The sequence below is a fragment of the Hypanus sabinus genome, chromosome 8 (genome assembly GCF_030144855.1).
Source record: "Hypanus sabinus isolate sHypSab1 chromosome 8, sHypSab1.hap1, whole genome shotgun sequence".
Classification (NCBI taxonomy): domain Eukaryota; kingdom Metazoa; phylum Chordata; class Chondrichthyes; order Myliobatiformes; family Dasyatidae; genus Hypanus; species Hypanus sabinus.
In genome coordinates this window covers 45,357,610-45,383,889 of record NC_082713.1, presented here as the reverse complement: position 1 = coordinate 45,383,889, position 26,280 = coordinate 45,357,610, and the positions used below count along the sequence as shown (strand labels likewise).

Below are 26,280 nucleotides of genomic sequence, written 5' to 3'. Positions count from 1 at the left end.
ATTTTTCTAAGCTCCATGTAGCCATCCTGGAGTCTCTTAAAAGACCCTATTGTTTCCACCTCCACCACCACTGCTGGCAGCCCATTCCACACTCTCACCATTCTCTACGTAGAAAAACTTAAACCTGACATCTCCTCTGTACCTACTTCCAAGCACCTTAAAACCATGCCCTCTTGTGTTAGCCATTTCAGCCCTGGGGAAAAGCCTCTGACTATCCACACAATCAATGCCTCTCCTTATCTTGTACACCTCTATCAGGTCACCTCTCATCCTCTGTCTCTCCAAGGAGAAAAGGCTGAGTTCACTGAACTTATTCTTATAAGGCATGCTCCCCAATCCAGGCAACATCCTTGTAAATCTCCTCTGCACCCTTTTTATGGTTTCTACGTCCTTCTTATAGTGAGGCGACCAGAATTGAGCTCAGTACTCCAAGTGGGGTCTGACCAGGGTCCTATATATCTGCAACATTACCTCTTGGCTCTTAAACTCAATCCCATGATTGATGAAGGCCAATGCACTGTATGCCTTCTCAATCACAGAGTCAACCTGCGCAGCAGCTGTTTTTGTTAGGCTGTATTCCTGCATATAGTCAAATGACAATTAAACTTGAAAGTGGACTCTCTTACCTACACGAAACGATTCTAAGCAAATATACCACTGAGCTGCTAATCCTAACACTCCCTCAAATGAATATATTTACTTACAATGGCATATATGTAGTAACTATACAGATTTGTTTGGAGTTTGATTTAGATACCATTGCTCCAATATATATTTCAAAGTAGCTATAAGTTACTGCAAAAAAAATAAAATGCTGATATATAACAGCTCACACAAATCAACAGGAAACAACAAAAGAGTCAGATTGTTCATTTTATATATACACAGTGCCTATAAAAAGTATTCACCCCGCCTTGGAAGTTTTCATGTTTTATTGTCTTACAACAATGAATCTCCATGGATTTAATTTGGCTTCTTTGACATTAGTCAACAGAAAAATACTCATGTCAAAATGAAAACAGTTCTCTATGAAGTGATCTAAATTAACTACAAATAAAAAAACACAATATAATTGATTGTGTATGTATTCACCCCCCCCCCCCTTAATATGACACACCAAATCATCCCTGGCGCAGCCAATTAGTTTTAGAAGTCACATAATTAGTTAAGTGGTGATCTGTTTTTGGAGACGTGTGTGCAGTCAAGGTGTTTCAATTGATTGTAATAAAAATACACCTGTACAGTATCTGAAAGGTCCAACTGCTGGTGAGTCAGTATCCTGGCAAAAATACACCATGGAGACAAAAGGAAAACTCCAAGCTACTACGTGAAAAGGTTATTGAACAGCTCAAGTCAAGAGATGGATACTAGAAAACTTCCAAGTCACTGAATATCCTTTGGAGTACAATTAAGTCAATCATCAAGAAATGGAAAGAATATGGCACAGCTGTAAATCTGCCTAGAGCAGGCCATCCTCAATAACTAAGTGACCGTACAAGAAGGTGACTAGTGAGGGAGGTCACCAAGAGTCCTATGACAACTCTGGAAAAGCTACAAGCTTCATGGCTGAGATGTGAGAGACTGCACATATAACTATTGTGCAGGTCCTTCAGCAGTCACAGCTTTATGGGAGAGTGGCAAAGAGAAAGCCACTGTTGAAGAAAAAACTCACATGAAATCTTGGCTAGAGTTTGCCAGAAAGCAAGTGGGAGACTCTGAAGTCAGCTAGAAGAAGGGTCAATGGTCTCATGAAACCAAATTTGAGCTTTTTGGCCATCAGACTAAACATTATGTCTGGCGTAAGCTAAATACCACACATCATCAAAAGCACATCATTCCTACCATGAAGCATGGTGGCAGCTGCATCAAGCTGTGGGGATGCTCCACTGCAGCAGACCCTGGAAGGCTTTTGAAGGTGGAGGGTAAAATTAATGCAGCAAAATACAAGGAAATCAAGGAGGAAAACCTGATGCAGTCTACAAGAGAACTGTGACTTGGGAAAAGAGTTGTCTTCCAGTAAGGTAATAACCCCAAGCATAAAGTCAAAGCTACAGAGGAATGGCTTAAAAGCAACAAAGTTAATGTCCTGTAGTGACCAAGTCAGATCCCAGACCTCAATCCAATTGAGAATTTGTGGCCGGACTTGAAAAAGGCTGTTCACTCACAATCCCCATGCAATTTGACAGAGCTCGAGTTGTTCTGCAAATAAGAATGGGGGAAAATTGCAGTGCAAAGCTGATAGATACATATTCAAAGACTCAAAGCCGTAATTGCTGCCAAAGTGCATTTACTAAATACTGACTTGAAAGGGGTGAGTAATTATTTTGTGTTTAATGATTGTACTATATTTAGACCAAATTGTAGACATTTGTTTTCATTTTGACACAGGAGTCTTTTCTGTTGATCATTGTCAAAAAAGCCAAATAAAATCCACTGTGATGCAATGTTGTAAAACAACAAACACAAAAACTTCCAAGGGGAGTGAATATTTAAAATAGTGGGGTAGTGTTCATGAGTTCAATGTCCATTCAGAAATCTGATGGCGATGTGGAAGGTGCTGTCCCTGAAAAACTGAGTGTGTATCTTCAGGCTCCTGTACCTTCTCCTTGATGGTAGCAAAGAGAAGAGGGCATGTCCCAGCTGATGGGGTCCTTAATGATGGATGTTGCCCTTTTGAGGCATCGACTTTTGAAGGTGCCCTTGATGCTGGGGAGGCTAGTTCCCATGCTGAAGGTGGCTATCTTTGCAACTTTTTTCAATTCTACGCAATGGCCCTTCCATACCAGACAGTGATGGAATCAGTTAGAATGCTCTGCCTGGTACATCTGTAGAAATCTGCAAGTCTTTGGTGACATATTAAGTCTCCTCAAAGTCCTAATGAAATATAGCTGATGTTGTGCCTTATTTATAATTGCATCAATATATTGTGCCCAGGATAGATCTTCTGAGGTGTTGACACCCAGAATCTTGAAACTGCTCACCCTTTCCACTTCTGATCCCTCAAAGAGGAATGGTGTGTGTCCCCTGATTTCCGCTTTCAGAAGTCCACAATCAATTCCTTGGTTTTACTGACATTCAGTGCAAGGTTGTTGTTGCAGCACCATTCAACTAACAAGTCTATCTCCCTCCTGTATGCCTCCTCAACACCATCTGAATTTCTGCCAACAGCAGTTATGTCATCAGCACGTTTATAGATAGCATTTGAGCTGTGCCTAGCCACACAGTTGTGGGTGTAGAGAGAATAGAGCAGTGGGCTAAACAGACAATCTTGAGTAAACATGCATCCTGGTGGAGTAACTTAAAGAGTAATTACCTGGCAAACCAGAAACACCAATAAAGCATGAAATCTAACTGGACTTAGGATGCACTCTGAGAGAATGAGAACACAAGTATTGGAAGATACAGTAACTCTAAAGCAGTAACTGTTGAAACATATTAAGAACAGTATTTGCCAAAATGAGTAATGCAGAGAATTAGCACTCTTTTGTGTGCTGACAGACTATGCTCCATCACTTCAGATGGATCATCCTGAGCATGCCAATGAACATTATGATTGTATCCTGCCATATTCAGCTTTCAGCTTCAAGTCCTTGATGAAATACAAAGGTGAAACACAGAAAGCTGATCACCAGTAGTAGGAGCACCTCACAATACAGCAACAAGCGTGATGGCTTACTGAACAATACATATTATTGAACAGTTCCTTCTTTGAAAGTTACTTATTAGTTACCCAAGTCGTCCATCCATAGCAGCAGCCCCACCAGGGATGATCTTCGTAATAAAGATCCCTGGATCGTCTGGAATATGAGGATTGTCGATTCCTCCAGCGATGCTAAACCCCAGGCCTGAATTTCCCTGCAAGGACAGAAATTTGTCAATTTTTAAATCAATCAAAGCTCAAAGAATCAATAAGCTGGTAAAATTAAACTCAGTTCCTGATTACCATGGCCAGCTGAGCCTCAGTTTTCAATTAATGGCATCAGACTGAAGTCTTCTGTAAATTTAATATGACCCAGTCCTCAGTAGCAAAAGATAAGTGGAAAACCTGCTCTATTATACTAGACTGAAGCTTGGGCCACATCAACAAATTGTTGAAACATTGGCTCTCCTTTACTGCAATTTGGACCAGTCCTAGATTATTTATACGGGCACTCTTACTTCATCAGACACATTCGTGTTCACAGAAACTTGATCTTACCAAATATCGATTAGAAAAGGTTATAGCCAAAGATTCTCACTCATGCAATTACGTTGAAATCATTTATTTTATTTTGAATTAGTGATACGTGAAAATTTTTAACATGAACAAACTCCAGAAAAAATACAGCAAATGTGTTTAGAAAAAAAGCTATAAGTTTGCTACATAATTATCAATGATCAGAAATATAAATGAATGTCTTTGTTATTTTGCATTAACCAAAATATCTGTAATTATGTAACCTGTGTTGTCAAGCTCCTACGTGCTTTGAAGGTTCTCTTTGCAGCAATAAGTAAAAAGGGCGCCTGAGGACCAAGTTGCGTCAGCACTGGAGCTGCTATATAAATCAATAGCACTGAAATGAGCTGACTATGAGATGAATAATTTTATTTCAAGGATTGCAAAGTATCACGTTCAAGATCACTTTTGGTTGCAATATAGCAGAAGGGCTGCAATATAACTTTCTCTAATATTAATCCTTTAAAATATGTTTTGATGTAGACCCAGAAATTGTGCACTCTCCATGAGATCTACACTTTTTACCTTTTGTATGTAGAGCGTATCTTCATGATATCTAATGCGAGACAATTTCTGAAGTGCCTATTGGATATTCTAAATTACTAAATGGCATCAAATGCTTTTTAAATCACTTAATTTATTACAATATTGGATTAGAAAGGAGACTGATTTTCCTGAAGAATTCCACTGACCATCCAGGGAAGCTAATAGAGTATTTTAAACACTGTATTTTGCAGTTAGATATTTTTAGCTTTATTAATTGGACTTTAATTGACATAACAGACAGACAGACAGACATACTTTATTGATCCTGAGGGAAATTGGGTTTCGTTACAACCGCACCAACCAAGAATAGTGAAGAAATATAGCAATATAAAACCATAAATAATTAAATAATAATGTTAATCATGCCAAATGGAAATAAGTCCAGGACCAGCCTATTGGCTCAGGGTGTCTGACACTCCGAGGGAGGAGTTGTAAAGTTTGATGGCCACAGGTAGGAATGACTTCCTGTGACGCTCAGTGTTACATCTCAGTGGAATGAGTCTCTGGCTGAATGTACTCCTGCGCCTAACCAGTACACGATGGAGTGGATGGCAGACATTGTCCAAGATGGCATGCAACTTGCATAGCATCCTCTTTTCACACACCACCGTCAGAGAGTCCAGTTGCACCCCCACAACATCACTGGCCTCACGAATGAGTTTGTTGATTCTGTTGGTATCTGCTACCGTCAGCCTGCTGCCCCAGCACACAACAGCAAAGATGATAGCACTGGCCACCACAGACTTGTAGAACATCCTCAGTATCATCCAGCAGATGTTAAAGGACCTCAGTCTCCTCAGGAAATAGAGATGGCTCTGACCCTTCTTGTAGACAGCCTCAGTGTTCTTTGACCAGTCCAGTTTATTGTCCATTCGTATCCCCAGGTATTTGTAATCCTCCACTATGTCCACACTGACCCCTTGGATGGAAACAGGGGTCACTAGTGCCTTAGCCCTCCTCAGGTCCACCACCAGCTCCTTAGTCTTTTTCCCATTAAGCTGCAGATGACTCTGCTCGCACCATGTGACAAAGTTTCCCACCGTAGCCCTGTATTCAGCCTCATCTCCCTTGCTGATGCATCCAACTATGGCAGAGCCATCAGAAAACTTCTGAAGATGGCAAGACTCTGTGTTGTAGTTGAAGTCTGAGTACATAAAAACAGGAATAAGGAAAGCCTTTGCAGAACAGTGTCAGCATCTTATTGACCATTCACTCTCAGACACTCTATTCCAGATACCTTTATAACCTCTTTCTTTAAAAGAGAATTGGTCTGAATTTACTGCTTTTCCTGGAACCCATGATGTTTGTAACTGGGTCAAGTTTTATGCCCAATGTACAAGTGAAGCTGTCAGCTCTGTATAATGACTGTAATTTTCATTATTTTAAAATTCTATTCCATTCACTAGAAATTCAATTGTACAACACTGCTTTTTCAATATTATGTAATTTTTTTTTCATGACTGTAATACAATGACAATCAGTAAGGGACCATTTTGAGTGATTATTCCCGATGCAAGGCTTGGAGAAATTGATTTAATTTGTGGAGGGAGACTGCCTCATTGAGCAGGTCTGGGACAACATGGTCCTAATCCAGCACCATGCATCTGGAATATAAATGTAATGGGCTAAACAGCCTAGATCTCAGTCATGACAAATGGACATTGCATATTTGCTCAGTATATGGCCAGTATGTATGTATGAGCATGGGTGTGTTGATTAAACTGACAATACGCCTTTGAATGAAGAAGGTGACCACACATAATTGGGAGCTAGAAAGGGAATTAGCTTGTGCTCTTTGGAGAAGCATTGTGGGAGGCTGGGAATAAGAAGAACATGGAATTGGAATATCCTGGCTCAGATGGAATCATAGGGTGGTGGCCACAGACCAGGATCTGGGGGGCTACTTGGAAACAAAAAAAACTGGCAGCATTAACATGTGGTAGAGATGCATGTATATTGTAGATCTGTGCGATTCGGCTACATCCTACTGGTTTATCATGTAAAGACCATGATGTTATCATCACCGTTATAACACTTGAATTGAATAATCACTATGTTTTATGTATATTAATTCTGGGCAACAACGTTTATTAGTCATGAAAGTATCATTTTTATTAACCATTTAACATTTAGGGGGGAAAAAAAGTGTAATTTGAGAATTAAACTTAAGAGCCTACTGAAAATGTGAAAACACTTGTAGATCCATCATGCTGAGCACTGGTGCCCCCAGGACTGCGTGCTCAACCCACTGCTGGCATGACCATACTGCTGGATCCAGTTCAAACTGAATCATCAAGTTCACTGATAATACAATGGTGTTTGGCCTCATCAACAACAACCAACCACGAGATGGCGTGCAGAGAGGAGGTAAAGCAGCTGGTAGAATGGTGCAAACACAACAACTCAGTGTGGACAAGACCGAAGAGATGATTGTGGACTTTAGGAAGATGCAGGCTGGCCACTCCTCACTGTACATAAATGGCTCCTCTGTGGAGAGAGTTAAGATTCCCAAGTTTCTGGGAGTGCACAATACGCCTCTTCTGCAGTCAAGAAATCTCCACTTCCTGGGGTGAGTGTTTCCCCACACCCCCAACCTATTCCAATCAATGTTTGCAGAGGCACCATCAATCTGTTCCGACTAGCTGCATTGCCATCTGGTACAGGAATTGCAATGTGTCTGACTGCAAGTCCCTACAAAGGTTTGCGAGGGTCTGTCTTTCACCCCTCAGAGATATTTATCAGGAGTGCTGTGTAACAATGCCTTTAGCACCATCAGTGATCTCTCCCGTCTGTCCAACAATATCTTTGACCTGCTACCATTAGGCTGAAGGTTACATAGTAGAAGGACAATGAGTGCTAGGATGGGAAACAGCTTCATCCCCAGATTACAGAACTCCCCGCCACCACCCAGCCCTCGTCACATAGGAAGCGTCAGTGGCATTATACTGCTTACTTTTTCAACGTGTTAAAAATGCATCTTTTTATTTGTTATTTTATTTGTGGTAATATCACTTTGTGTGTTGTGTGTGAGTTTTATGTACCCTGTTGTACACCTTGGTCCAGAGGGACGTTGTCTTGTTTGGCAGTTTACATGTATACAGTACAAAGACAATAAACTTGAACTTGAATTTTGCCAAAAATCTAATGTTGAGACTTGAAGAAAATAACCATTCTGAATATTTGGGGATGCCGAGTGTAGAGATTCAATAATAAATGTATGGGTTATTTACGCCCCAGCTTCTCTAAGCAGCAGCTTTTGCATATGTGAGCACTTAATAAGTTAAAGCCCTTCACGAGACACAATTTTCCTTTTGCTCTTGGAAATAACTCATTAATTTCTGCAGGTGAGTCTTTCCAGACACAGTGGCATTTAGCCAATTTTATAAAGATACATTGTGTTTCCTCCTGCAGAACCTTTTTCAGTTTGCACTCAGAGCTGTAAATCTACTGTTTATACACAGAGGCAAGGACATTCTCTGAATTCTAAACACTGGCTGAAGGGTTGAGATTTTACTTGCTTTGTCACTAAATCTGACATTTAGAAACTGAACAATAGATCTAGTCTCCACTATGCTATGAGCTCTTCCTTTTGGGGCTGTAATAAAGGGATACTAAAGGGTCTATTTCCCTTGTCAAAAATCAATAGGTCTGCAAATAAATGCATGTGGCTATATTGATTACATCCAAGGGTCAGAAAAATGCTTCCATCTATCAATGAAAACACATATTATTGGTCACTATGTCATAATGATTGTGCAATTTCATTTACTAGAGAAGCAGTATTGAAGAAAACAGATCTGGAGCAGGAAAAGGTCGCAGTGCATCATGTATCTAAACACAACTCTACAAAATATTGTCCATGTTTAATCTCTTTAATTATAATGTTACAATTGAATCAGTATATTTATCTAGAACATGATTCAATCAATCAGTCAATGGAAGACTGAAACTAAGGGACTGTTTTTAATCTAGACTGGAATTTTGTAGTTTTTTTTTATCCCTGAAATTAATTTTTAAATCATGTTCTATTTCCATTTAGATTCAAGGTCTGAACTTCAGAGTGCCACTCGGCCCTCAGAGCAGCAACAGTTCCTGTCTGTTTATCAGTTAATGGCTACATTTCTGGAAAGATGCTTTAGGCAGTGTTACCTGTCTGCAAAACCCTGCAGGGTAAAACTGGGAATATCTGGGAACTGCCAGGTATCTTTAACTGTAGAATTGCAGAATTTTAACTGGTCATCTTTAACTGCAGAATTTTGTTAAATGTCTGCTGGATAGGAAGGGTTAGACCTTACAATGATCCCAGTTGAAAGAAATGTAACAATTATTATCTAATCACTTGATGAGTCAAGTTACACTACTCACACGTTCCAGGATAATTTCTTCATATTTGTACATCCCATCACTTCCATTAGCCTGGGAAAGAATTCAATAAATAAGTTTCATTATTTCAAACAATTAACCATATTTCTTAAATGCTTTGTTTTGAATAAATTAGTCTTGCATCTGCTAAGAAAGTCAGAATGCAAGGGAAAGGAGAAGATACCGTTAAAGTTAATTTCTTTCATTACAAGAAACTCTTGGCCTGATGTACCTAAGAGTCACAAGAGCAGAATAAAACAGGAGGCAACCTGGCCCCTCAAGTCTGCTCACCTACAATATGACCATAGCTCATGTTCTTTAAAAATCCATGACTCATGTTTTTTTTAAAATCTTCAGCAATTTAGCCTCCACTAGCCTCTTGAGTGCAAAATTTCTGAGGTTTACCCCCTCTGTGAGAAGAAATTCTTTACACAGTTTGAACCTTGTTCCCTTCAAAACTCCTCTGCCCACATCCTAACTGTGATTACTGACCTAATGACTTCCAATGAATCAACACCATGTTTTTAAAAATTGTCACTTTCGAATCCATCTGTGGTCTTGCTGTTTATAGTCACTGCAATCTGCTCAGTGTCTCTCTATTTGTGCCCTTCCAATTCTGGTGTCCTGAATACTCCTGTTACACCATGGGTGGGAGAGCCTTTGGTTTCCATGGCCATAGCCATTGTGGGCTGGGTTTTTTTCAATAGTATGGTTTAGAACACAACATCGGAAAAAGAAGCAAGAATAAACCTTGTGAGTTATGGTATCTGTTCAACCAAATCAATAGCTTCATTGTTGATCTTTTAGTCAATGCTATTTTCATACACTAATCCTACACTCCTTGATTTCCTCAATAGACAAAAAAACTACTAATATTTACTTTGAACATATTCTATGACCCTAAAGCTGAGCTAAGGGCACCGTTGGAGGTGAGGCAGTCAGGCCAAGCAGAAACTAACATCTTCCCGTGAATCTCATTGTGACTGACTTTCCACAGCTCTACTGCAAAAAGAATTCAAAGAATTCCAAGAATTCACTTGTCTCTTCTAATCTCCATCCTGAACAGTGAACCACATATTTGTGAGACTCAAGAACTCAGGTCCAAGGTTAGCCACACCAGGATAAGCTACGTCCTTGTACTTAACCTTTCTGGTCCCAGATGCATTTCGTAATTTTCAATTATCTCAGCCTTTTCCTATAGATGACAAGATTTGATTATCCACAAGGTGCCTTGCTAGTCAGAGCAAGACCACCTTTCCCCTTTCTGTGCTTTATAACGCATAATATTTGTCATCATCTGTGTGTTTAACATTCCTTAAATGTTAGTCTTTGCTTATTTATTACTTTTTTCATATATTTCTCCAGGCCACCACAGCTTGAAACAATGCATATTTCATACATAAATAGTTTACTGATTTCAGACTGAACTACTTTCAATAATATTCTGTCATATGAAAATTCTACCTTAAAGGACCTTTAATCCTAAATCATTAATAAACCCTTTCTCATCTCACAATAATAGGTCTGTTGCTTCTTCAACATAACATTCTAGAAAACATTCTCATATGCACTCTATTAAATCATACACTACCTTAATACTACTAATTTTGTTTGTGCAGTCAATATTTAGATTAAAGTCCCATTATTGTTATTAAATTACGATTTAATTTCCTGATTAATGCAGTGTCCTATGTTAGCAGTATTGTTTGGCAGTTGATCATTAAGAATACAGAGATATGTGACTTCACATTGACCTAAATGACTTTACCTTGGTTAAATTAATTGTAACAGTCAGAATAAACTTTGCAAGTTAATGTTGGGATAGCAGTAGGAGAAAGAAATCAATACAGCACTTTAAAAGAAGCAGTTAGCACTTATCCAGGTGAAAAGCTTTACATAAAGAAATGAACTAGAACCTTCAAGCTTCTGAAATTTTCTGTAGTGGTAGAATTATTCAAAATAAGACAAAGGGAAATACAGTATATTATAATGATGTAGAGTACTATGTTGTTGTACTATTTACCGGTAGATATGAGTTTGTGTTCTATCAAGATATCCAGAGAATTTAAATTCAACCATGTAATTCACAGAGATTCTGTATCACTAACAGTGATTGTGAAACTGTGAGACTGAAGTAAAAAAAAACATCTGATTCACTATATGGGCTAGTCTTTTGTGACTTAATTTCCCTATGAAATACCATAACATGCCATTTAGTTTATAGACATGGAGGGACATGCAATAAATGCTCAACAATACCCATATCCCGTGGCAGTGACAGAAGGAAGCTAATCTAAGGTATGCTGCAAGCTTACATTGCAAGAAATTGGCTTTGGCAATGGTGCCACCTACAGTGATCCCAGATGGCTACTTAATAATTTAATAACACCACTAAGTAAGCCAAAGTGCAAGGAAACCACCACAGCTTGAAACAATGCATATTTCAAATTTACAGTGACCTTGACCTTGAATGATGAGCATTCTCTTTATCTTTCTTGAAATATTAATAAGATACAAAACAAAATCTTAACATCTCTTTCCTTTCCTTCTGCTGAAAATGTTTTTTTGCTCATAACGTAGAAATGAATGACAAGGTTTGTATCAACTTGCATTGCCATACCAACTGTCACATGCATTAAATAATATATCTTAAATCCTTTATTGTATTTCAGAACAAAGGATGTTTACACTTCCACTTTCCCTTTAAAGGTAAAAATATTGCAGAATCATCAAAAAAGAACAACCAAACAAAGGTACAGTCCCATCTTCTGATCTTCTATTCCTCACAAAAAGGACTGAGCAAGGTGAAGGGAGAAACTGAGAGAAAGAGGAAGGGCTAGGTAGAAAATTTCTCCTTTCATGTCTCCTTAGTTCCTGGCTCAAATGAGTTTAGTCATTGCATCACATGAAGGTTCTCTATTCTAAGATTACCAAAAGCATTGAGTGATTTATTTCTTGGCTTTCTCTGTCCTTTATTTTGTTGTTACAGACCAGAAAGTGTTCGTGAAACATCATCTCTTTATTCTACTATCTTTCCAACAGATCACTCCCTTCCTTCCAAACTCCAGTGTACTGACAAGAAGTGTGGAAACTATAGACTGGCTACATAAAGGAGCGAGAAGAGCTGAGGCCAAGCTGAGGAGCTAGTTGCAGCTGTCTTCAGAGTCAGGAGATATCCAGTGCAAGTGAGATGTCACCTGAGGCGGGTAACAGTCATTTGCCATTTAAAAACCATCACACAAATGTTCAGGTGCTGGGGCTGATAACTCAGAATGTGCTGTGCATGGTGGGTTTTAGGAGTTCACTCCATTATTTATAGTCCTATGTATGCAATAAAGGCAATCCTACAATGCCATGCTATGAAAAAGCATTTGCAGCTGATTATCATTCACTGGAGCAATGAGGAACTGTGGTTAACCAAGAAGTACTTGCTTTTGGCATCACAAATGGATGGTTTAGTCTCTGGAACTACTTAAACTGATTGGTATTACTTGGTATTACAATCATGCTCAAGAAGAAACAGCTCAATGTGAGTCACTTACAGATGGTAGAAGTTTTCTTGGAAAAGTGGTACCTGCATTTGGGGAAAGATGGCTTGTGATATTTGAAATCTACATGGAAAGATGGTTGCCCTGAAAATATGATCCAGCTTGCAATGCAGAATTAATGTTTAATGTTCATACTGGGATGACTCTGGAAAGCTGGGCTCTTGGTTTAAGGAAGTAAGTAGATACACAAGGAAATTGCAGCCTTACCAAGCACACTTAATTGGTAAGGTTGATATGTTGCTACTTTGGCAAGTAAAGACCGGTATATGGAAATCTCTAGATACTCCTGTAGAATAGTCAGTCAATTCAACTTCCCTTAGAACCTGTAAAACAGTATATGTCTAAGGAAGGAAATAATCAACGAGGGGAGGTACTTTCTGCTAATGAAACACCTAAAACCTACCAGAGAAATCAAATCAGGTAAGAATTACAGGTAGATCAGTGAAGTTAAGATCAAAATCCTACATTCTATTTAAAAACAGGTACTGAATGAGCCACATTGATCGGGAATTTGTCATAAATTGCAAAATTGTGTTGATTGCAAAAAAAGACTGTTATTAAAGATTAAAGATATTAACTTTATTTGTCATATATACATCAAAACACAGAAAAGTACAGTGAAATAAGTTGTTTGTGCCAAATCAAATCAGCAAGGATAGTGCGGCCATGCTTCAGGTGGCAACATATCACGCCCACAACTCGCTCACCCTACCTGTACGTATTTGGAATGTGGGAGGAAACCGGAGCACCTGGGTGGAAACACAGCTGGTCACAGAGAAAACATATAAACTCCTTACAGACAGCGGTGGGAATTTAACCCTAATTGGTTATCAGTGGCGCTATAATTGTGTTTCACTAACTGCTACGCTGCTAAACTGCTCCTTTCATATTCTGCAAATATCTTAAATGCTTCCTGCCAATGAAATCTTTTCTACGTGAAGCCACAGATCCAATGCAGGCAAACCATTAGGCAGCTCCAGATAGTAACAGGAGATCCAGAATATAGAAACTAAAAGCAGTGCCACATTCCATCAGTACTTTACTTGGCTTGAGTGGTCAGGTGAGTGGAGTGGAGCTCGACATCAGTGTCCCGCATCTGATGTGAGAACACTCTCACTGCACTGAAGCACAGATCAATCAGCAAAGAAACACTCAGCAGTGTACAACACTGAAGCTGTCATGCTGAAACTGTTGGCTCAGATACTCCTTCTGGTTACTGAAGCACAAAGGAATTATTAATCTCTGGAAGAGGGGCAGCGAAGTGTAACAAGGCTGATCTCTGGAACACAGGAAGGACTGTGAGAAAGCTCAAGATTCCCAGACTCGAAGAAAGTGTAACAAAATAGGACTTTACAGGTGTCCATGAGATGTGAAGTGGAATGCTATTTCAAAAGGGGCCAAGTAAGCAGAACAAGCATTATAAAAATAACTTGGTAAAGGCTAAGTCTAATGTGATTGTTCAATTCTTCACACAAAACATAATTAATAACAGACATTTCCAACTGGATAAGATTAAATATCTAGGCCAAGGCCTATAAATTGTTCAGCACCAAAAGAGTGACATTAAGCTGTCTGTGAATGTGACACTGGTACAGGTGCTACATCTTTCATTGATATTCTTCTATACTATTCTATTACAATGCACTCAACCTACACATTAGGGTAAGGGGAAAAATAGGCTTTTTGCTTAGATTTGATAGAACATTTAGAACATTACAGCACAGAAACAGGCCTTTTGGCCCTTCTTGGATATTATAGTAAATGAAAAATTGTATTATGGCACAGAATTTATAAACCCGTAATCTTAAGACCTTTTTTTCCTGATGGAAAGAGACTAAAATCGCAGTAATATTAGGTTCTCCAGGTCAACAATGATTTGGTGAGACTTCAGTGTGTGGTTGGACAACATGTGTGACCTTTGACCCAGGAAGGCACCCTGAAATGAAAATATTGTGCCTATTATGTCAATCACACTGTAGTGGGAATTAAACATGTTCTGTACTAACTGCCAACTTAAACACAGAAAAAAACAGACGCCACACATGACTTAGGTCAGAGGAAAATTGCAAGGTCCTTAATAAATATTTTGCTTCAGTGTTCACTGGAGAGAAGAACCTTGACTAATGTGATGTCAGCATGGAACAAGCTAATATGCTGGAACACGTTAATGCTAAGAAAGACCATGCGCTTTTGAAATACAATAGGATAGGTAAGTCCCCATGGTCGGAAGGGATATACCCCTGATTACTATAGGAAGTGAGAGAAGAGATTGCTGCACTTTTGGCAATGACCTTTGTGTCTTCACTGGCTATATGAGTAGTACTAGAAAATTGGAGGGTGGCAAATGTTACTCCTTTGTTCAAAACAGTTAATTACGGTCAGTGTGTTTTTTGTCAGTGGTGGGGAACTATTGGAAAGGATTCTTAGTGACAGGATTTATGAGCATTTGGAGAAGCATAGTATGATTAGGCATAATTAGCATGGCTTTAAGAGGGACAGGTCGTGCCTCAGGAGCCTGCTTGAATTACTGGAGGAAATGACAAAGTAAATTGATGAAGATAGATCGGTGGATGTAGTGTGTATTGATTTTAGTAAGGCATTTGACAAGGTTTCCCATGGCAGGCTCATTTAGAAAGTGAGGAGGCATGGGATCCAGAGAAATTTGACTCTGTTGGTTCAGAATTGGCTTGCCTATAGAAGGTGGAGGGTGGTAGCAGATGGAGCATATTCTATATGGAGGTCAGTGAACAGTCATTTTCCATGGGGATCTGTTCAGGGACCCCTGACGTTTGTGACTTTTATAAGAGACTTGAATGAGGAAGTGAAAGGGTGGGTTCGTCAGTTTGCAAATAACACGTAGGTTGGTGGTATTGTGGAAAGTGTAGGTTGTCGCAGGTTACAAAAAGACATTAATAGGACATAGAACTGGGCTGAAAAGTGGAAGATGGAGTTCACTCCTGAAAAGTGTGAAGCAATGTACTTTAGAAGATCAAACTTGAAGGCAAAGTACAAGGTTAATGGCAAGATTCTTAACTGAGAAACAGAGTCCATATGCTCCATCTTCAAAGTCATTACACAAGTTGATAGGGTAGTTAAGAAATTATATGGTGTGCTAGCCTTTAAACGTTGGAGGATTGAGTACATGTGCTGGGAGGTAATGTTGCAGCTCTGTAAAACTTTGGTTAGACCTCACTGGGAGTAGTGTGTTCAGTTTTGGTCAACTCATTATAGGAAGGATGTGGAGAGGGTGAAGAAGATCTAACTAGATTTCTACCTGGATAAAAGAGCTAAAAGAGCATGTGTTATGAGGATAAGTTAAATGAGTGAGGGTTTTCCCATTTGAATTGAAGGAAATTGAGAGGGGACTTGATAGAAGTGTATAAGACGATAAGAGGCATTGAGAGAGTAGACAGCCAGAACTTTTATCCTAGAGCAGAAATGGCTAGTATGAGAGGCCATAATTTTAAGGTGACTGGAGTGCAGCGTTGTGGGAGTGTCAGAAATAGTTTGTTTGTAAACAGGGAGTGCTAGGTTTGTGGAACATGCTGGATTATGGTAGAGGCAGATATATTAAAGACATTTAAGATTTAGATAGACACATGGATGAAAGAAAAATGGCGTGTTATGCAAACGGGAAGTATTAGATCGACCTTGGTATAGATTGAAATATTGGCACAACGTCATGAGCAGAAGGAGCAGTACTGTTCTATGTTCTATATGTATCAATATATCTCCACATTCAGTGTCCGTGTACAGTAGATTCAGGTTAATTGGTCCATCAGGGCAGACGCTTATTTGGGACAACTTTTAAAGAATAAAAACAATGAGAAAATGGTTGGGATTCCCTTCATTTATTTGGGACACTGTGGCACTTAATTGTGACAGGAGGCAGTCGCCAAACAGTTTCTAAATAGAATCAGTTGCATGAACATGTGTGGCTGTTAGACACTACACCGTGCTTAGCATCATTTGTGTGTGTGTTCAAAAAGCAGTGATCTTTGTCACCAGTTGTGGGCAAGAAATAAGCATTAAGACATTTTAGAATTGATTTTCTTACTGCGATTTCAATCAGTCAGGCTTGGAGATGCCAGACACAGCCAGCAGTAAAAATGAAACAATTTCAACAAGTCAGGCTCTATGAAGAATTTTAAGGTGTCAATAATCATCTTGATTGTTCACGTCATTGAGTCGTGGCTGAAAGAAGGCCCTAGGAGAGTACATCAAAGGACGTACTTGGTATCAAAAGGACAATCAGAAGGGCATAGGTAGCGGTGTGGCTCTGTTGGTAAGAGATGGAATTACATCTTTAGAAAGAGGTGGCATGGGTCAGAGGATACTGAATTTTTGCGGGTGGAGTTAAGAAACTGCAAGGGTTAAAAAAAAACATTAAGGGAATCATATAGGCCTCCAAATGGTAGCCAAGGTGTGTGATTGAGATTGCAAAGGGAGCTGGGAAAGGCATGTAATAAGGGTAATGTCACAGTTGTAATGGGGTCTTCAATATGTAAGGGGATTGGGAAAATCAGGCTGGCATTGAACCTCAAGAGAGGGTATTTGTTGAATGTCTATGAGATGGCTTTTTAGAGCAGCTTGTGCTTGAGCCTACTCAGGTAAAGGCTATTTTAGATTGGGAGCTTAACATAAATGAACTCTTAGATTGCAGTGATCATATGATTGAATTCATATTGCAATTTAACATATGAGCAGTGCTTGGCAGCTTTGGGCCTGTACTCACTGAAATTTAGATGAACGTATTGGAATCTCTTTGAATCCTACCGAACATTGAAAAGGGAGGATAAGGTGGATGAGGAGCAGATGTTTCCTATGGTGGGGGTATTTAGAACCAGAGAGGACAGCCTCAAAATTGAGAGATGACCTTTTAGAACAGAGGTAAGGAGGATTTTCTTTTAGCCAGAGAGTAATGCAACTATGGAATACTCTGCCACAGACTGCAATGGAGGCCAAGTCCGTGGGTATACTTAAAGCAGAAGTTGATAGTTTCCTGATTGGTCAGGACATCAAAGGATATGGCAAGAAGGCAGTTATATCAGGGTTGAGTGGGATCTGGGATCAGCCATGATGGAATGGTGGAGCAGACTTGATAGGTTGAATAGCCTAATTCTGCTCCTATATCTTACGGTCTTATGTAACAATGAAAATGAAGATTTAGAGGACGAAATAATCAAAATCATTATGAAAGCAGTCCATTATCTGCACTAGGTGTCTGTGGTCATTTTGTTCATTTACAGTCAATCAAAAGAATATGGCAGCAGGTTGGTTGTCCATCTTATCCAACAATGACAGTGAAAGCTGTGCGTGAGAGTTTTTAAAATGAAAAAGCCATTGCATTGTGCCGATTTCTGAAGTCGGGGTCTGGTGGTATGAGTAGACATGAACTGGGGTCTTCCTTGGTTACAGTGGATGTGTCTTATCATGCCTTTGTTCTCCTTTCTTGGTCTTTGGATATCAATGTTGCACTCATCCACCAGTCTACCAGAGCCTATTTCACATGATACAAAAGACATATCCTTATTTCACTAGGTTATGAGGCCTGCCAGCTACCTTCATCTGGTTTAGCCCACCCGTTGAAGTGCTATACTGGGGAGAGGCTGCTGTCCCGTACAGACAGCTACTTGGAGTCACAGGTGAGTGCTGAATGTCCCGTGGAGACCAAAGGTGTGTCCATACATGCAGCAAACACCAGGTGAATTTCTCTGTTGTAACTAATAGGAACCAATACACAGTAGGCATTGATATCGGTATCAAATTATAAGTATTGTTGCTTGAGGGGGCAGCAAGACTGAGATCCAATGAGAAGCTATAGAGAATGGAGTTTCTAAAATAGAACAGTGATAGTGGCTGACTGGGTTGTAACAGATGCAATGGCAAGCTTGAGTGATACAAGCAGACTCATCCATTTGCTCTGTACATGGAAAGAGGAACAACAGGATTGCTGAGGACCAAGGTGAGGACACAGAATGGGAAAAGACAGTCATGCACAACAAGAGGAAGGCAATGTTGTTGCTGGTACTGAGGTCAGAGAGAGGAAATGCTGCCAAATTACAGATACGGTGATATCATAATGAAAGCCTTTCATAGACTTTCTCCTGTGTCAAAAGATCTGAAAGCCACATATTTGGTGTGAGCACCATGTGCCATCATAACAACCATCCACCACCTGCTCCCTTGGCTTCACGTGACCCTGACTGGGGGGAGGAGGTGCAGGTGGGTTGCTACACTTTGCCCAAGGGTGACCTGCAGGTTAGCAGAGTGAAGGAGCACCTTACACCTCCTTTGGTAGAGATGTATCTCCACCCTGCCACACTGTGCCTATATAAAGAGCATTTTAAATGCCTCTATCATATTTGTCACTACTAATACCACCATCAGGCACCTACTATTCTCTTTGTAAAATAAATTGCCTAGCACTTCTTTTCATTTCATTTCATAGCTTGTCACACCAGGCAGTAAGCCACTCTTGTCTGGCGCGTGGTGTCAGGATTGGTCTCCTTTCAGATTAACTGGTCACAGTATAAATGTTCCTGACTTGACCCTTGCTTTTTACGAGGCCGAGTGGCTAGTTCAGCGCTCAGCCCGGCACAGATGGAGAGCGTGCCTGGGGGGGGGGGTTGAGCTTGGGAGCCTTCACTTCTGAATTCCGGTGCTGATGCCATTGCGCCACCAGCTGGCCAGCACTTCTTTGAGCAACACACACAAAATGCTGGAGGAACTCAGCAGGCCAGGCAGTATCTATGGAAAAAAAGTACAGTTGATGTTTCGGGTTGAAGCCCTTCGACAGTAAGGCTTTCCCTCTTTTGTGTGGTGCACAGATTTCCAGCATCTGCAGATTTCTTTCAGCTCTTCTTTGAGTTTAGCCCCTCACCTTAAATGCAGGCCCTCTCGTATTAGAAATTTTGGCCCTGGGAAGAAGATACCAGCGGTCTACTCTATCTATTCCTCTCACAACCTTTTAAACCTCTAACATGTCTCTCCTCAGACTTCATGGCTCCAGAGTACATAGGAGAGACTTGCGCTTCTCATTTTGGATAGCGGTAACTGAGAGGGAGCAGTGATTTTATCAGCTTATAAATGATAACCAATTGCACTGTATAAATAGATTCAGAAAACTTTTCAATTAAACTGAGACAAAGAACTTAAAGGTCAGAGTATTAAATTAGTGAAAAGCAAATTTAGCACTGATGCAGGATCGAGGACAGCAAATCATTAGGATGGTGCTGGTAAAACCCTTGGATTGTTGAAGAAGCAATCGGATAATGTACACAAGAGGATTTGAGAGCTTTAAAAAGTCCACAAACAGTGCTGTACATTTGGAATGAACTGCCAGAAATAGTGGTTGAGGTGGGCAATTTGTCAACATTTAATTGCCATCCAGATAAGTACATGGATAGGAAATGTTTAGAGGGCTACAGGCCAAACACAGGTTGATGGGACTGGGCAATGGGCAGCACAGTCAGCATAGACAAATTGGGTCAAAGGGCCGGTTTCCATGCTCTATGACTCTATAAATATAAGATTCTGCAGATGCTGGAAATCTAGAGGAACACATACATAACCCTGGAGGGATTCAGCAGGTCAAGCAGCATCTATGGAGAGGAATGTACGGTTGATATTTTGGGATGAGACACTTTATCAGGATCCTGTACTAGGGAAAGCTCAACTACTACCAGTGGAATTATGATCCTTTCTTGGATGTGAGTTATAGCCTCTGAATTCAGAACAACTTTCTCCTACCGTTAGCTCCACATGATCTCCACTTACATCATAAAAACTAACACGAAGAAAAACCAATGCCGAAAGCCATTTTTCTGTATTCCTAGACACAAAGCATGAGTGAGTGCAATTAACACCTTCAAAGACCTGTCAGGATGTAGGGATGCATAATGCACCTCTTATCTCTCCTGCATGATTCATTAATTAATTTTCAGCTGTAAAATGGCACTTAAGGTCTCAAGCATCAGTAAGCCCTATGACTGATATTTAGTGAGTACATTATTTACAAAGGCCAGCAAGGTCAAAACATATTGATTGAGCCTTAACACTGATTGCTTAAATATTGTAGTTAAGGTTGTTCCCAGAAAAAAAATCAGACTCCATTGGCACTCCTTACTCTTTATTCTTAATAGACCCTGTGTCTTGGTAAAAGGGTCAGAGGTCAGTGTAGTGTAAAAAAAAATGGTAACTTGTGAAAGATACTTACCTTTCAGCCTGTTCAAGGGGCAGTCTGCCCAGCATCTTGCCCATCCTTAAGCTTATCATTTTTCTCACCAAGTTTAAGAAATAGTTACCGTGTTGCATCACAGGTCCTCATGCACCCACTTCCAAGTGCAGACCTCAGCTAAGGTGGATGACGAAGGGGGAATGTGCCATTCTAACCATTATGGAAACATGCCTGAAGGAAACACAGGAATGTTCCAGGCTACAAGTGCTTAAGGCAGAAGAGAGGTGGAGGAAAGTTGGGGGGGAGGCAGATTTTCATTTTTGACGAAGGGGAATGTCACTGTGGTAGTCAGAGTTGGTATTACTGAAGGATTATCCAGTGAGGCTTTATGGGTGGAGCTGAGAAATAAGAAGGGATGATCACATCACTGGGATTGTATTATAGGCCTCAAATGGACCACTGGGAAAAAATATGCAGGAAGATTGTGCAGGTTTGTTAAAATAATAGGGATGTCATAGCAGGGGATTTCAACTTTCTGAACATACACTGGGATTGTTATGGGCTTAGATGGGGTGGAATTTGTTAAGTGCTGACAGGAAAGTTTTATTGGGTAATATGTAGAGGGCCCTACTTGGGAGAGGGAAATGCTCAACCTACTCTTGGGTAATAGGCCAGGACGTGATTGAGGTAAAGTGGGAGAGAACTTTGGGAATAGTGACCATAGTGCTAATCGTTTTAATATGGTTACAGAAAGGGGCAGACTGATCAATAGGTTAAAGTTCTAAACTGGGGCAATGCAAATTTTGACAGTATGAAACAGGAGCTTGCAAATATTGAAGGTGTTTTTCCTTGAGAAAGGGACCACCGGCAAGTGGAATGTTAATAAAGGTGAGGTAGTGAGAGCTCAAAGTTTGCACATTCTTTTTAGAGGCAACTCGAGCAAACCAGTGCTACTGCTGGCAACCACATGGGTAGTTATCCTATAGGATGCACCCTCTGATGAATCCAGTAATAATATTCAGAAAAGTCGAAGAAATGTCTTTGATCCTTTATTAGCAACTGGCAAAACATACAATCTTGAAGTGATGAAACTTATGAAACTAAAACTAACAACATTAAATGTACTTAGGTGGACTTAAACAAAGTTAAGTGATTTCAAAGATAATTAAGTGAAGTTAGGTAGAGTTAAGTGTTCAACTAAAGATATGACACACAATAATCCTCAGCTCTAAACTTCCCAGAACAAAGCATGAATATGTTACTTATTCCCTTCACTTTTACCACAAACCCACCCACATATCTAGCTACCATAATAAACATAATAAATGCACAACACAGAATACAAAGCAGATAGAAAACAGATGAATGACTCCTTTATTCTGTTAGAGTGAAGGACAAGGCTGGTAGGAGTAGGGAATCCTGAATGACGAGGGACATTAAGACTCTGGCCAGGGAAAAAGAGGCATGCATCAGGTATGAATAGCTGAGATTAAGTGAGTGGCAAGGTACCGCAGTGTTTAGAGTAAAACTATTACAGTGCTGGTGACACGGGTTCAATTCTCCTGTTCTCTGTACGTACATACTCCCTTTGATTATGTGGGTTTCCTCCGGGTGCTCTGATTTCTTCCCACATTCTAACAATGTACGGGTTAGAAGGTTAATTGGTCACATCAGTGTAATTGGGTGGTGCAGGCTCATAGGGCTGGAAGGGCCAGTTACTATGCTGTATCGCTAAATAAATACAAATAAAATAAGTGAATCCCTGGAGGAAGAATGTACTCAAGAAGGAAATCAGGAGGTCAAAGGAGGCACATGATAACTTTGGCAGAAAAGATTATGGAAAATTTAAAGAAAATGCATAACTATATAAGGGGAAAAAAGTAACTGGAGAAAGAATTGTGCCCCTCAAAAACCAAAGGGGGACTTCCTTTGTGTGGAGCTGTAGGAGATGGGCTAGGTCCTCAATAAATACTTTTTCTCTATTTTATCATGGAGAGAGACATGAAGATTTTGGGAATAGGGAGAGTAAATGTGAAGGTCTTGGGGATAGTTTGCAATTCAGTAGTGGGTCCAGGATGTCTTAAAAGGTATGAAGGTAGATAAATCTCCAGCTTTATCCAAGAACGCTGTAGGGGTTTAGGGAAGAAATTGTGGGAGCTCTGGTTAAGATACATGCATCATCATTAACCACTGGTGAGGTGCACTAACCAGCACACTATCATGTGTGTAAAAGTATTTATGAACCTTATTGATAAAAACACAAAATGTTGGCAGAACTCAGCAGGCCAGACAGCATCTATGGGAGGAGGTAGTGACGATGTTTTGGGCCGAAACCCTTCATCAGGAGCATCTGCAGATTCACTCGTGTTGCCTATGAACCTTATTGAGTTCTTTTGACGATGCTGAAGACACGGTGGTAGATGTGGTTTATGTGACCTTTGGTAAAGCATTTGTTACAGTTCCACATTACAGGCTGCTCTGGATGGTTAAATCACATGGAATACATGGAGAATTGGCTAATTGGATACACAATGAGCCTGATGGAAGAAAGCAGAGGGTGATGGTCGAAGGTAGTTTCTCAGGTTGGAAGCCTAGTGGTGTGCCTTGACTATCATGCTGGGCCCATCGTTATTTGTCATCTATGTCAAACATTTGGATAAGAAGATGTAGGCACGATTAGTAAGCCTGAGCAATGAAGAAAATGGTCAAAATGACAGGGAGATCTTGATCAGCTGAACAAGTAGGCCGAGGAACAGCAAATGACGTACAGTTTGGATTAAGGGAAAGGTGTTGTAGCTCAGAAAGTGAAATCCTGTAGGATGGTTGGTCAGGTACATGAATTGGAAGGCCAAACACTGGCAAATGTGCTTAGCTTGGATGTGGCATTTTGGTTGCATGGAGCCACTGGACCAAAGCACTTGTTTTGATATTGTATGACTATGACTCAGTCTTCTTTGACCCTTTATACACCTGCTAAATTCTGTTCAAATTGGGTATATATACATGCTCTCCAATTGGATTTCCCTACGATTGTGACAGGCAGTTTCACTTTAGTATCTGAAGCATTTAATACTGGGCATTGTGATTTCTGTTCTGCACCATTTTATTGTCACTTTTCTAAAGCAGCAGCTGCTGAATAACGGCATAGATCTTCAGAGGATCATGTTCTGGGGTGCTAATGGAATCAATTGTTCTAGGGACACAACTTGTGAAAATCATTAAGCATTCAGTGCAAAGATTTAGATCAACAGGGCTTGACCTTGCTGCAGATTACAGCACTCACTGCAGTATCATCACAAAGACAATTTGTTAGTGCTGCTGTGAACACAATGTGAAGAAAATGTTTGATTAGACCTCAAGACATTCCCAGTTGCAGTTACTCCATTTCCATCTTTTCATGGCGAACTGTAAACAATAAGGACATTTTAAAGTACTTACATAAGGTCCACTATCCAGGGAATCAGCATTCACAATAATGGGAGGAGGGTTTGCCTGCAAAAATACAACACAAAATTTGGCTTTACTATAAATGACTGTCAGTTTATAGAACTCTTATTAATTATCTAAACAAGTCATGATTTTGGTGTAGTGGATAAAGCTAAAAGACATAGCAAGTGAGAAAGTAACCCACAACCAAAGAGGCACTGACCTAACCAAGGTCACTTTCACGCACTGACCAGCAACCAGGTTTAGAGAACTATGGGAAATATTTGGAGGCAGATAAACTGCTCCAACTTTCATGCACTAACGGTGAATCATGCCAACAAAATCTTTCAACAAATGAACACCCCATGTTTAAGAAACATTGTTGAACGTTACAATTCTATAACAGACAGTACATTGAATAGCAAACTGAACCCGAACTGATAGGCAGCACAATGATATAGCAGTTCATTTCGCTACTTCACCACCTCCACAGAACCAATCATCCAGTGGTGTCCTTGTGGAACTTGTATGCTATTCCTACAATTAAGTAGGGTTGCCCACGATCGTGCAGTTTCCTGTCATACACTGGTTGTTAGGTTAACTGGTTACTGTAAATTTCTCTTGGTGTAATAAGGTAAAAATAAGATCAGGGAGTGCTTGGGGAAAGTTGATAGGGGTGCAAGAAATAAATTGGGGTCAGTGTAAATAGCACTGGAAAGTTGTGGATGTGGTAGGCCAAATTAAAGTACCAAATGGTCCCTGGAGCCTGAATAATCTGACCTATAACCTTTTCCTCAACATCTTTGACTTTTTTGTAGGCCAAATACCTACTGGGATACTGGGAAAACCAGTACTCCCACCGCAACTGAGCCTCAAATACAATTAGCATTTGGATCCTGCTTAGAATCAGATTCAGAATCATTGCCTGATCTTTTTAAAAAAGGCCAATGTCTTTAAATCCTATAGTTTTAAATTTCAGACAGCTAATTTGGGACAGTAACTTCTCCATTTTAATCTAGGGGAAGTTAAAATCAAACTATTCAAATTTGACTACAGCCTGATAGAAGTGCATATTGCATAATCAAGGCTTGTTAATTTGTCTAGTTTCAGTACAATGATAATTTCATGCTAATATAACCTTCATGTTGCAGATGCTGCCTTCAAGAAATAGAAATACAGTCGGCCCTCCTTATCCGCAAGGGATTGGTTCCGGGACCCCTCGCGGATACCAAAAAACGCAGATGCTCAAGTCCCTTATTCAACCCGTCTCAGTGCAGTGGACATTAGGACCTGGCGGCGGAGCTCTGAATCCGCAGTGTTTCTGTTCACGAAAATAATCACAATCACGATTGAAAATAAAATGGAAATAATAAAGCGACCGGAAAAAGGTGGAACGCCATCGGTCATTGGAAAAATGATCAAAACAATTTTAAAGGATAAATTGAGAAAGGTCCTGTCCCGATGAAAGGTACAATTATTACTAAGCAAGACAGTGGTTTAATTATTGGGTTTTGGGTTTTTGGTCCTCCACATCAACCAGGCAGGAAAGGAGAGTGCGCTTGGAGGTGGTCTGTCACTGGATTGAACTCAGGAACTTCCTGAGCCCAACGCTGAAACACATGTTCTTAAGTATTTTATATGCATAGAAAGGTAAAATATATACTATATACTAAGACAAACGTATGACTAACTGACGCTAAATAATACCGGATGTACCTGTTCCGACTTACATAGTAAGAGAACTTCCGACTTTTTTCGATCCCGATCCACGGTAATCTACGCACATCCTCCAGTATACTTTAAATCATCCCTAGATTAGTTATAATACCTAATACAATCTGAATGCTATGTAGACTAGTTGTTATACTGCATTAAGGAATAATGACAAGAAAAAAAAGTCTATACATGCTCAAATACCAAGTGCTGGAAGAGCACTTCCGGGTTTTCTCGATTCGCGGTTGGTTGAATTCGTGCATGTGGAACTCGCGGATAAGGATGGCCAA

At 40.0% G+C, this 26,280-nt stretch overlaps 1 protein-coding gene across 1 annotated transcript in view; it reads right to left on the bottom strand.

The window, feature by feature from the left end:
* Positions 1-26,280, bottom strand: part of dlg3 (discs, large homolog 3 (Drosophila)) — a 502,957-nt gene that overhangs the window by 238,824 nt on the left and 237,853 nt on the right. Inside the window, exons 3-5 of the mRNA XM_059977050.1 lie at positions 24,290-24,343; positions 9,128-9,178; positions 3,731-3,855 (exon numbers count right to left, since the gene is read on the bottom strand). Coding sequence (XP_059833033.1) covers positions 3,731-3,855; positions 9,128-9,178; positions 24,290-24,343 — 230 coding nt within the window. The remainder of the gene's footprint in view (positions 1-3,730; positions 3,856-9,127; positions 9,179-24,289; positions 24,344-26,280) is intronic.